This window comes from Squalius cephalus (assembly GCF_949319135.1).
Source record: "Squalius cephalus genome assembly, chromosome: 7".
NCBI lineage: Eukaryota > Metazoa > Chordata > Actinopteri > Cypriniformes > Leuciscidae > Squalius > Squalius cephalus.
This window is the reverse complement of record NC_137128.1, coordinates 26,291,108-26,303,524: the sequence shown is the minus strand read 5'-3', so window position 1 is coordinate 26,303,524 and position 12,417 is coordinate 26,291,108. Positions and strand designations below refer to the sequence as shown.

The 12,417-nt window shown below is 37.1% G+C and overlaps 1 protein-coding gene across 1 annotated transcript in view; it reads right to left on the bottom strand.

Moving 5' to 3' along the window:
• Window positions 1-6,031, bottom strand: part of kcnh2a (potassium voltage-gated channel, subfamily H (eag-related), member 2a) — a 45,008-nt gene extending 38,977 nt beyond the window's left edge. The window contains exons 1-2 of the mRNA XM_079875831.1: window positions 5,794-6,031; window positions 5,020-5,250 (exon numbers count right to left, since the gene is read on the bottom strand). Coding sequence (XP_079731957.1) covers window positions 5,020-5,250; window positions 5,794-5,869 — 307 coding nt within the window. The 5' untranslated portion in view covers window positions 5,870-6,031. The remainder of the gene's footprint in view (window positions 1-5,019; window positions 5,251-5,793) is intronic.
• Between the last annotated feature and the right edge of the window lie 6,386 nt (window positions 6,032-12,417).

Genomic DNA, 12,417 nt, shown 5'->3' with positions numbered 1-12,417 from the left:
TACAAAAACTACAAAAAAGAATTAACACAATGATATAATTTTATTATTTTTACTTATAAATTTGTCATAAAAAGCAATAAATAGAGCACATAATACATGAAAGCTGTATTCCTTTCAGGGTTATCTGGTTTTGTTTATTTTTAGTTTTCTCCACATGGACTCTGTTTGTGTTTTCACCTTGGTTAGCTTATCTTCATGGTTGTTAATTTGATTCATTACTCAGTTCAGGTGTGTGTTGTGTTCAGGTGTTCATGTCTCATTATCCTCTAACTACTTAAGTTCAGATCAGTTTGTGTTTCGTGTTGAGTCTCGTCTATGTGTAGTTGTGTTTGGATGTACCTCTTTGGAGTACTCTGTTGGAGCATTAAAGCCTAACTTTCGTCGTCGATTCTTTGGTGTTTTTGTTTTCCGTCTTGTTTGTGTTTTGCTTGGGGCTGGTGAATGCTTCGGAAGCAGACTAAGGAAACCACATGGATGACGCTCCACTTCAGTAGCACCTATATACCAAACTTTTGTACTTGTACCTAGTTATAGTTATATTATGTTATATTATGAAGACATTTACAGAGGGATTTGTAAATATATTATTCCTAGCCTGATTTATATAACATTTTATTCCAAAAAACATGGCGAAAATATTGCTATTGACAGTATTTTCTGATTTACAGGATAACAAAAGTAGATATCCATAAATCCCTCTGTATTTTTTTTTCCCATCTAACATGTGAACACAATGAAACATTTTTTTTAACCTGGCTTTATCCAATACTCAGATTTTGTTGTTTTAAATCTATGCAAATTAGTGCATATTTGATTAGATATGGCCTAATTTGCATATTTAAACATTAAATTACAGAAAACTTGTAATACATTTTGTTTCTCATCTTAATGTAGGTATTCAACTGTGAAAGTTTCATGGTGATATCTGCTAGTTAAAAATGTTACCCTATTCACCTGTAGTGTCTCGCCTTAATTTGCATAAAAAAACTTGCAATGGTGTTTTTATTAGTTATTATGTAATATGGAATACATCACATATCATATATACACTGGGAACATTTAAGAGTAATATTGATTGAATATGTATGTCGGCCTTAAAAAAATTACACAAATAATGCTTAATTTCACCTTAAAAGTTGGTATTTTGCATAAATATATACATAAAAAAGGCAGTGAGCCTCCATTATATCTTTGCTCTGACCCTTGACTATCGATCTAGAAACTTAATTTCCTCATCCTGATTGCCTACTTACAAAAAAACTAGGGGAAAATGGCCCAAAGACTGAGCAAGATAGGCAATTTAGCGGCCATTTTGTTATGCAAATTAGAAGGTAAAAAACTCAAAATTTCGCTTGGGAACCAGTTTTTTTGGACTCAGCACCCTTGAAATATGTAAGGTAGGCCGGTTCCCGACTTGTACCCATAAATGCTCCTCACTTCTTATAGAAGGCCATTTTTCAAAAATCCGTCTAGACTATAACAGAACATAAGTTGTTTAATTTTTACAACATTATGTGCTTGTTTTTTTAATTAACGAAATGTCAATCTTCATCTTTATAACAGAAGATACAATACAACAATCTTCAAGATACAACAAATCTTCAAATGTGTAACAGATTGTCACCTTAAAAACAGTCATTTGCGTGGTGGAATAAGCAAGAAACATAATAAGAACATCTTAATTTTAATCTTTGTTTTATTATTTAATTAGTTCATTAACTAATTGTTAACTCAACTAATTTAATGTAAAGAGCTGGATACTTATTACTAATTAAATAATGTAAACTATAGTAAATGTATTGATTAGAGTTGCCATAGACTAAAGATTTTTCTAGTGACTAGTAGTCATTCATTTAAGCAATTAGTCGACTAATCGCACTTTTAAATTAATTTCTGCTTAAATACTGGGTGCATGGAGGAATATAGCCTATTCTGCGCTCAAACGCATGCATAAATCTGGCTGCAAAAGCAGGCTAATGATAATAAACATGTCTTAAAAAAAATAACGAAGCATTTTAATTGTTTAACAATAAACTAGTGTTTTCTAACTCCATACATCTCCGCTGTAAAGTAGATGCGCCTTTAGAAAGTCATACGGATTACATAATCAGATGGTATTTGCTTTCGATACAAATTTTTTCGTTTAAAAGTGGACATTTCAAGCTTTATATAGATATATTTCTCATGTACGTGAGGCTAATATACGCTGTGTTTCGGTTTATTTTTGAGACCATGAAAGCGCGCCCTGATTGTTTTATTTTATTTTACAAAAGCACAACGTTTTCTTGTTATTGTGAGTTTACACAAATAAAAGTAGTTGCGACTGATGCATTATTCTTTTCTGTATGGCCAGAAATGATGGAGTATTTTAAGTTGTTTCCACTGTTTATAGGAAAATACAAGTAATCGCGCCTGCGCCTCCATGTCATGCAGTGAGCGCTCCACACTCCGCACAAACACTTGGATATGCGCCTAATAATAGCGAATATTTATCTATGTTAACGTTAGAGCGAGTGGCCATGCCAGGCGGATAAGTCCTTTTCATGTTTAACAAATCAAATCATGCATTTTCTACATACTGCGAGTAAGAGCTGCTCCAGTTTGAAAAAGGCTGCTGAGGCAAGGCGGTAAAAGCATAACCAGCGTAACGAGAGATGGGCCCCACTATGGGGGAATGCGGAGACGTTGCTGCGTCTTTATATTAACATTCCTGATTGTTTGAATGATCAGCCCTCGGGGGCCCCCTTAAAATGTGGGGCCCCAGGCAATTGCCTGGCTTGCCTGCCCTATTGCAACGCCTCTGGGACATGACGTCCAATCTTGGTAGGTGCAGGGTGATGGATTTGACATACAGGTTTATATACTGTTACAGTACCACAGATCCCATAAAAGTCTGAACATTAGCATGATTGCACACATATATATCCTAAAGTTTACTGTTACCAATGACATACTGTAATGAGATTTAGACGACAATGTAAGAAAGTCAGAAAACAGAGAGGTCTCATATTTCAGAACGACTAAATGTAGCCTGAGCACACCTGAGAAATGTAGAGTGGTTAGGTTGCAGGGTCACATTGGGAAGTATTTCTAACATCCAGATCAGTGGAAAAATACCCTGTGCTAAACCTTAGGATGGATTATGAATATGTTTATCAGCTCTCAGTGGCGGCTGGTGCTAAAAAAATTTGGGGGGGGGGCGCAAACAAACTGAATTATTAATGCAGGACTGAATGTAGGCTAATTGTTAAATAACCATTTAACAGTGATAATAATAGCCTACTGCTTAGCTAAAAATGGAAAATTCAGCATTTAATGCATGCCATAAGGTATAGAGTTGGGCAATAGCCAATTGCCAAAGAAATCTGAATTTTTTTTTTCTATTTGAATTTTTTAAAAACTGTATTTAATTAAAAATATATATATTTCAAATCCTGATCAATATTGTCCTACAAACAATGTTCATATTGAAGGCTATATGAAAACAAACACAGTAAATGTAACCTTGCAGTCTGTCTACCTTACAGTCTATCCAAAAAAAGGGGTCACATTACATTCTAACATTGCAACATTACAATCTAAAAACAAAATAACACTTTTTAAAGAAGTAGTTAAATTTACTAAACTTAAAATGAAAATAAATAAAAACAAAACTGATATCATAATAATACAGTTGGTTTGAAATTCTTTAGCACCAACAACAACAACAAATATTTTAGCAAAATATATTTATTTTAGTGTCAATGTATATTTTAATCAGAATTATTGCGCTCCTATTCTATTGCCCTCCATCTGTCGCAGCGGCGCTTCTTCACGGAAGATTAGCTACGAGTTTAGCTCGTCCACTCATGACAGCAAAATGGAAATATTTGCTTGGCTTTCTAACATTAACAGATAACGAATATGTCCGTGAAATGTAAGTTATGCACTGAGGAAATTATTGGATGTCACTTCAGCTTAAAGATTATTAATAGAGGTATATTTGTTTCCACCAATCGCTGCACAAGTGAAGTTTCCATATGATGATGAAAGCACGTTAGTGCGAGCCCTCCCGGAAACCCATAGAGAGTGCATTGCAGTCCCTGCAGTTCGGAAAAAAAATGGAAGTCTACGGGAACACTCTGGGCAATTCTCGGCGATTTGAAATCGCCCAAAAAGAGGTGGTACTCCACAGAACGTGACTTGATGCTGATTGGACTATATCCAGAGGCAGAACAACAGTGACTGCTAGCGTAACTCTGTGGTTGAATGCGAATGTGATTGAAAAAGTCCCATTCACACTTTGGTGGTGCGAAACTCAATCGCCCTAAGAAACCGCCCCTGTCAGCTCTGTTAACATTTTAGCATATTCACTAAATAAATAGTCATATAGGAGCATTTCTATATAGAAGCTCATGGATGTTGTAATGTTGCTAACTTCTAAATCCCCACTGCATTGCCCTCTGTCCTGAGCACCACTAGAGGACACAATGTTGTGATGCCCTTATGCAACCATTTGGATAGCACTGGGAATTGATCTGGATAGTGAGAAATTGTCCTTTGCAATTATGTCTTCTATGTCTATTGTTCCTATTCTCAAACTCCCAGCTGTCCTGGAAATCAATACATCATCCAGAAATGATGTCTTTAAATAGGAGAGGACAGAAATAGAAATAATTAGAATAGCACTTTCAGTAAGTTGAGCATCTATAATAAAGGATGCTATACTCAAAGATCAATTTTCATGGGACACATCAAATGTCACATAGAAGGATTCAGCTAAATTAAATAATGTAATGTTCAGGGAATGAATAGTAGTGGGTCCAACGAAACACTCTGAATGCAGGTTGCAATTCATAGACAAAACTATGAAACTAAATGAATGCAAGTGAATAAATTTTCTTTCTTATCAACTTGTGGTCAAAGGAACTTGTTATTGCCTGTTGCCATAGCATAAAAGGCCTATGACAATTTTTAAGTGTTCTACAAAATGAATGTTTAAATATGCAAATTAAAGAAACACCCCCCACATAAACGTACCATCTTTTCTGTATAGGCAGATCTCCACTTTCCTTTCTTCAGAGCCCAGTAAGGCTTTGGCCATCTGGGCCATCGCTGGTCGTCCAGTATGTGGCCCATACAGAAAACTGCATGTACACGGCTTTTGCATGACCTCTGCTCGTGTGTAGCCGCACATGCTGCAAAAGCCATCATTGCAGAAGATAATGGCACAGTTTTCAACTCGAGCATTGGCGATGATGAATTTGCGATCTGTTGAGGGACATTAAAAATAAGATATTCATTAATCACATCCATATAGAACCAAAAAAAAAAACAAAAAAAAAAAAGCCGCCATTCTCGATGAAAGGATGTCTGTTTTAACTTGACTTGCTGAAAGAGTGATATACTATATGACATTTTGTTGTGGTTTAACTTACAGTAAATGAACCAAATAAAAAAAAACTCAAATATTTGAGACAAGAATGCTCAAGAGTTGATATATATATAGGGCCTCTATATATATATATATATATATATATACACACACACACGCACACACACACATACACATATATATATATATATATATAGAGAGAGAGAGAGAGAGAGAGAGAGAGAGAGAGAGAGAGAGAGAGAGAGAGAATCCTAAAAAGTGAACGTTTCAAAATGTTAAACCTTTAACAATACAGCTATACTTTTAAAAAATCGGAATAATCTACAAATCCTAATAACAATCATTTAAAAATCATCGTCGTCAATCATCATCATTCAGTGCACTTTTGACAATAAATAAATAAACATGTTTTCACTTACTCTGCCCCTCGAATTTGCGAATGATGGTGTCCAGAAAGGTGTTCTGAGGCGCAACGTGTCCCCGTCGAACAGGCATTATGTCCTATTTCGGTGGGGCCAAAAAGTTCTGCAAGTTCTTCCTCAGCTTGTGCTTATCTATATAAGCGCGATATATCGACTCTACCGCCAGGTCTCATACATGCACACAAGCTTTTCATGTACACCTCATCGACGTAAAAGCAACACGAGCGCGCGCCTCTTTGAAAGTCTCACAGTAATTACGCATTGAATCTGTCAGTGCGCGAGTCCTCGCGCTCAGTAAATCATCTGTCTGTCCAATTACCTCACGTCACCTGCTTCCTTTTTTGCAAATTGATGCAAATCAACTTTCTGTCCCAGTTTCCCAATCACTTGCTCCTACGCGCTGTGAAACAGTTCCTCTGTTTGGGAGCGCTTACAAATAAAATTGACTAGTAGTAGACTGATAGTGAATATGGAGGCTGGAGAGGCAAGTGAGATGATGGATGGGGAGGGGGAAGGAGTCAAGGGTGTGGAGGACCGCATGATTCATTCATCCTGATGTTACCTTGCAGTGTACCGATGTTCAGCGAGCACAAATCCGATTTAGAGTGTCATTCCGCGATTGTAAGTTAGACCAGGTTGAGAGCAAACTATAATACTCACAGTGGTAGCAGAATAGCTAAGAAAATGTTTTAGTACTGTGTTTGGCTAACATGGACAGTGACCTCTAGTCTAGATGATTTTCATGTATTTGCAAATTACCTTTAAAGTATGTATAAATTCAACATAAAGATGATATAATATGCTTGATATAGGCTTATGCTATAATATCTGTTTGTTTGGAACCAGTGTTTTAACTCGGGGTCCACAGACCCCTGGGGATCCAAGGAGGAACTGTAGATTTAAAAAAGTTTTCTAAATGTGCAAATTTATATGGAAATAGAAAATGTGAATTTTAAAAGACAATAGGCAGCTTGTATTGTCAATATTCTTGCGGACTGCTTAAATTACATTGATTTTGACATTATTGTCTTCACTTGTAAATTAAATGAACACTTTTTTTTAGCATATTAACAATACTAGTATGAATATTCAAATATCTGTATTATCTATTAGCATATTAACAACAAAAATTAACCATCATTATTTGCTTTTGTTATTATTAAGAATTATTAGATAGGCTAGTGTAAAATATATCATTTTAATAGGTTGACAATCTGGAAAAAGATGCGTTTTCAAGCGAAAACATATTAGTGTGGACAAGGCCTTATAGGGTTTGTTCACACTTGGCATGTTGGTTTCAGGCTACGTTTACACATGGCCGGCTATTTTCAGAAACGGATATTTCATCCTCTCCGTTTTCAAAAATAACATTGTGCACACCTGTCAGTTTTCAGAAAAGTGTTCGTTTACACGAACCCGTGTATATATGCCGTCAAGAGCATGCCAAACCTGTAGATGGCAGTGTAACGAGAAGCTCAAGCCCACGTTAGCCAATCAGAATCCCAAAAATAGCAACAACAGCAACAAATCACTTCCTCTTTCTCTTTTGAACAAAGATTTAGCCAAGCGGGAAGGAAGTTGACCGGAAGTTGAAGCCGGCCGCGTGCCACCATCTTGTAGCAGAACTTCACCTGCTGTTAGCATCCCATTGACTCCCATTCATTTTGGCGTCACTTTGACAGCGAATAACTTTACATCTGAGGCGTTTGAAGACTCCATTTGTCCATTATTTATTTCTAAAGAAACACGACAATGTATAAAATGCTCCATTACCTTGTAGCTTATGTTATGGCCCCGTAGAAGCAGTTTTTGTAAAAGTAGGCTAACGATTGCGTCATAACCACGCGACTCTCTGTCGCACAGTAGAGAGATTACCGTATGGACAGGAGGAGAAGCTCGCGGGCAATCGTGGGGACGTGGAGGCAAAATTACAAAATAATTAATCAGAATACCTAGCAAAAGTTGCTCCTGCTCCAAGCTCATGGACACCTCCTACTCACGCTCTCCGTCTCTGCAAGTTTCGGAAGGGAATGATTCAGATTTCTCATGCCACAGCCACTAGAAGACAGACTGGTTGCTCACGTCACATCTACATCGTCAAGCTCGGTTTGAGTCTGCGCGTCAGGAAAGGAAGTCCTAAGAAATCGCTAAAAATGGGCTTCACTTGTCTCAATTGAGATCCAATGAGATGGCTCTGTCCACTTCTTTTACTGTATATGGATTTAGCAGAAAATGTCTAATAGGAAGAGAATTGGCACTCTCTGGTTACTTCCGGTTTCTGGACTGGCTGCAGTAACACGTCTCTGTCCATGCGGGGGCGCTCACAGGCGAGTGCAGAATGAATGGAGGTCTATGACGCTATACCCATCAAAATCCACTTTTCTCAGGATATAATTTTTTGTCTAGTAATTTGAATGTTGTATTCGAAAGGAGATGCAAAGAAATTACACATTGCTGGGTGTTAGATTTTTTAGAGTCACTTATTTGCTTTAAAAAGTCTTTTAAAATGTCAATGACGTCATACACATCGTACGACCAGAGATACTGCTTTACGGCAATCCTTCAGTCGCTTTGGTGCTTTCGCGCTCTGCACTTTCTTTTCTCTCGAGGCATCGACAACACAGCTGACACAGGTAAATACACGTGCTAGAAGAGTTTTTGTTTTGTTTGTTTCTGGTCCCGCTTCGGATCCCACGATGCCATCAAGCGGTATCTCTGGTCGTAATCAGTCCTTCACTGACCAATCAGCGTTCATTAGCAGAATGCTAGTGTGTTATGGGCAACAACAACTCGACCTGTAAGAAATCGAAAGGACATAAGTACTCGTTCATTAAATTTTCGACCTATAACCAATGTTGAACTTGCAAAACCTACAATAAAATCTGAGATTTCTCAACGGCAATCAGGTGAAAGAGACAAATTTAGCCGTCTAGCCCCATAGACTCCCATTCAGTCTCCCACCTCCAGTGGAATTCTAATGGAACTGCAACCAAGATCGATACAATGGGGCTAATAGGAAGTGCCAAGGCTCTCCATAGACAGGGCTCTGGATTTAGCCAAATGAAAATGTAAACATAGGTCGCACTTTTGACGCAAGTGCAAGTTCTGTCGCATACTGTGACGTCGACTGCCTAAAACTAAATTTTTGTCAGTTTACATGCAAACATGCAAACAAAGTTTTCCAAAATCTCCACTCTGGCCGGAGTTTTTAGAAAGAATCGTTTTCAGAGGCGAATTCTCAGTTTGCGTGTAAAAGAAGGGCACAAACGAAGGGAAATGTCTCCGTTTTTCCATGTACGTGTAAACGGGACCTCATTAAAATGAACCCTGGTGTGATTGCTCTGTTAGTGCAGTTCATTTGAATAAGTGTGAAAGCTGCCGACCGAACCTTGTGGCCTGTTGCACGAAGCTAGCTGAACATACTCTGAGATTCAGAGTAGGTTTAGAGTTGACAAATCCAGGTAAATCCAACCTGGTTTACATCAGGTTCAGCGGTCTCACAAACCTCGGTATGTCAAGGCAGTTGAAAGAAAATGTCTGACTATATCAATGCATGATGTGATTCAAAGAAATAGGCCTAATAATTATAGATTTACAAAGAGCTCAAATGAATACATGTTGTCTAACAGCACTATACTGTATATGAATGCATTGCATTTATATTAATTTAAAAGCAAAGTTTAATATTACTTGTCAAATAATAGACTATAGTTATATGAATGTTATATTAATTAAAAGTAATTAAAATTCATATAGTCTAATTAGCAAAAGATGAGCAATTGTGTCTATAAAGTTTTTTCACTATAAGGTTGTGTTCGGGTCATTTTGACCCGGAGAAGATTTTCTTTTTCCCGAAAATACTAGTTAATGTCATCCCATTGGACTGAAACTTAGTGACTTTGTTCACAAAGGGTATAACTACTTCTCAAATGTTTTTTGAAAATTTTCATACTTTTTTAGGGAGGGTTTTGTCACCTTGTTACCCTTGTTGTGTTCCCGGTTAAAAATGACCGGCCTACAAAAAATTGCTTATAAATATCTCATTATACTATATTATCACCCAAAATTGGATTCAATCTTTTTGTCAACTTGTTTTCTTTCAATTAGGACTGGTTTTATATTTATATTTGCATCTGATTAATCGTAGGCCTCATTTATCTGAGAGTAGGCATATCATTTATAATTTTTGATATAAATTAAAAAAACGATATAAATACTGTTCGTTTTCTCACACAAACCGCTCGTTTCGTGTCTTAGGCCACCAATGTGTACTTACGATGGGGAATTGTTTAATTTGGACTTCTCTGTGCATGCTCTTTGAGGTGGTGACCATAGACCTGCATTATATGACTGACAGACAAGAACGGTTTGACCTAAAAATATCAAAATTGAAACTACTGCGGAAACAAAGACACCTACATCTTGGATGCCCTTGAGGTAAGCTAAAACATACCAAAATTTAATTTCAAAGTGAACTATCCCTTTAAAGTAGACTAGTGTGATCAACAGTGGCAATTTTTTTCATATTTTATTTAATATTTCCCAAATTATTCAAAATGATTAAAAAATAATGTTTTTTTATTAAAAAAAATGAGATGCCTACTCTCAGACAAATGAGGCCTACGATTAATCAGATGCAAATAGAAATATAAAACCAGTCCTGATTGAAAGAGAACAAGTTGACAAAAAGATTGAATCCAATATTGGGTGATAATATAGCATAACAAGTTATTTTTTATAGGCCGGTCATTTTTGACCGGGAACAAAAAAAGTGTTATTTTGAACACAACCTGAGGGTTAAGCGAGAGATACAGAGGGAGTGGCTTTATTGGATCAGACTGGTCCAGTTTGGGTTTGCGATCTCTAACCCAGAATAAAACCCGCTCCGGAGCAGATTAGCCGTGTAGCCTAAATTACCGTGACGATGAACATATCTAAAAACTAATCAACATTCTTGAGCCTGAAAAACCAGAGTTTGCTTCAACTAATCTCGAAGTTACCTGGGCAGAAACTGAAACCAAACCAGTTTTGTTTTTGTTTTGTTTTTTTAAACCTCTAAGCAGACCAAATGTTTTTTTGGTCCAGATCAAACGAACCAAACATGAGTGAACACAGCCGGATCCCCAGACTGTAAGCAAAACCACATGCAATACCACACTACCTGCCATTCATTTGCATACATGTAATGCTTTAACGGTTGGTGACATATCTTCGGAAAAACTCCTGAGATCTATAATGCCAGTAATTAGCTAATGCCATGCCAGTGGCAGTGCATTGCCATTTCACTCACGTTGGATGCGTCATCGTCACATTTGCATAGGCCGTATTATTTGAATTCATGATTGGTTGACTGCCAAATTAAAATATTAAACAGAACGATAAACTAACATTATGAACTGGTTAAAGGTAATTTCAAATAATCGTTTCTGTTCAGCACGATTCAACTTGATTTTCAGTTTTTGTTTAGAGCCAATCTTATCACAGTGCAGGTCAAGGTGTTTATGTGCAATGTAGGCCTACAGCTTATAATACTCCATATAGGACAGAGACAGACTGAACTGAAAACTCCAGTTTATATTTTGTTCAGTGTCTTTAAACAAAGCACATTCTAGTAGTTTATATGTTTACTTTATTATTTTTACCATACCGTTTTATTTCACCTTCATTGGAGTTGGTTCTGTAGGTTTTTTGTTTGTTTGTTTGTTTGTTTGTTTTTTGTGCTGGAGTTGGAAACTTCTTCAACAGCCCAAAAACTGTATCTGCTGCCACCTGCTGGTTTCACCATCAATCACATAAACAGACAGGGTAATAGTCTTTCAACCCACAGAGGGCAGCCTATGTAAGCATGAAAAAAAAAACAAATAACCTTTTCACTGAAAAAGTATTATAGTCTGTTGCTAACAACAAAATATTTTCCATATCCATAGTTGTGATCATGTGCTGGACCCCACAAAACAAACTTAGTTTGTAGTCACAACAGGTTTCACCATAGCTGAATAGCTGCTATGCAGGTTGTTCCTGTGAATTCAGCAAAATTCCACCGTTGAGACCCTTATCAGCCACTCTCACATGACTGATGGACGTGTTGTCAGCGTGTATCCACCCTTGAAGCAGAAAACAGAACAAGTCATAGTCAAGGCATATTTCAAATAAATGCACACACACGACACATACTTTCAGAAGAATTTGATTGATCGACATTCAAATTTGTTGGGTAAAGGGATAGTGTCCACCCAAAAATTCATGCAGTTGCAGTGGTAGTCTTTTCAGGAAAAGTTATTTTCAGCATTAAAGGTTCACCCAAAAATGAAAATTCTGTCAGTAATTACTCACCCTCATGTTGTTCCAACCCCGTAAGACTTTCGTTCATCGTTCAACTTTCGCTTCTGTGTTGTACGGCACACGCATCACACACATGACCAGCTTCGGCCAATAGTGAGCCTGCGTTCTGACGTACAACACAGAAGCGCTGCGCTGTTACACTACGTGAATTCATTAAGGCCCACATAGACGAAAATGAATAGTTGAATAAAGTCGTTATTTTTGTTGTTTTTTGCGTGCAAAAAGTATTCTCGTCACTTAATAAACTTGTGGTTGAGCCACTGTAGTCACTTGGACTAT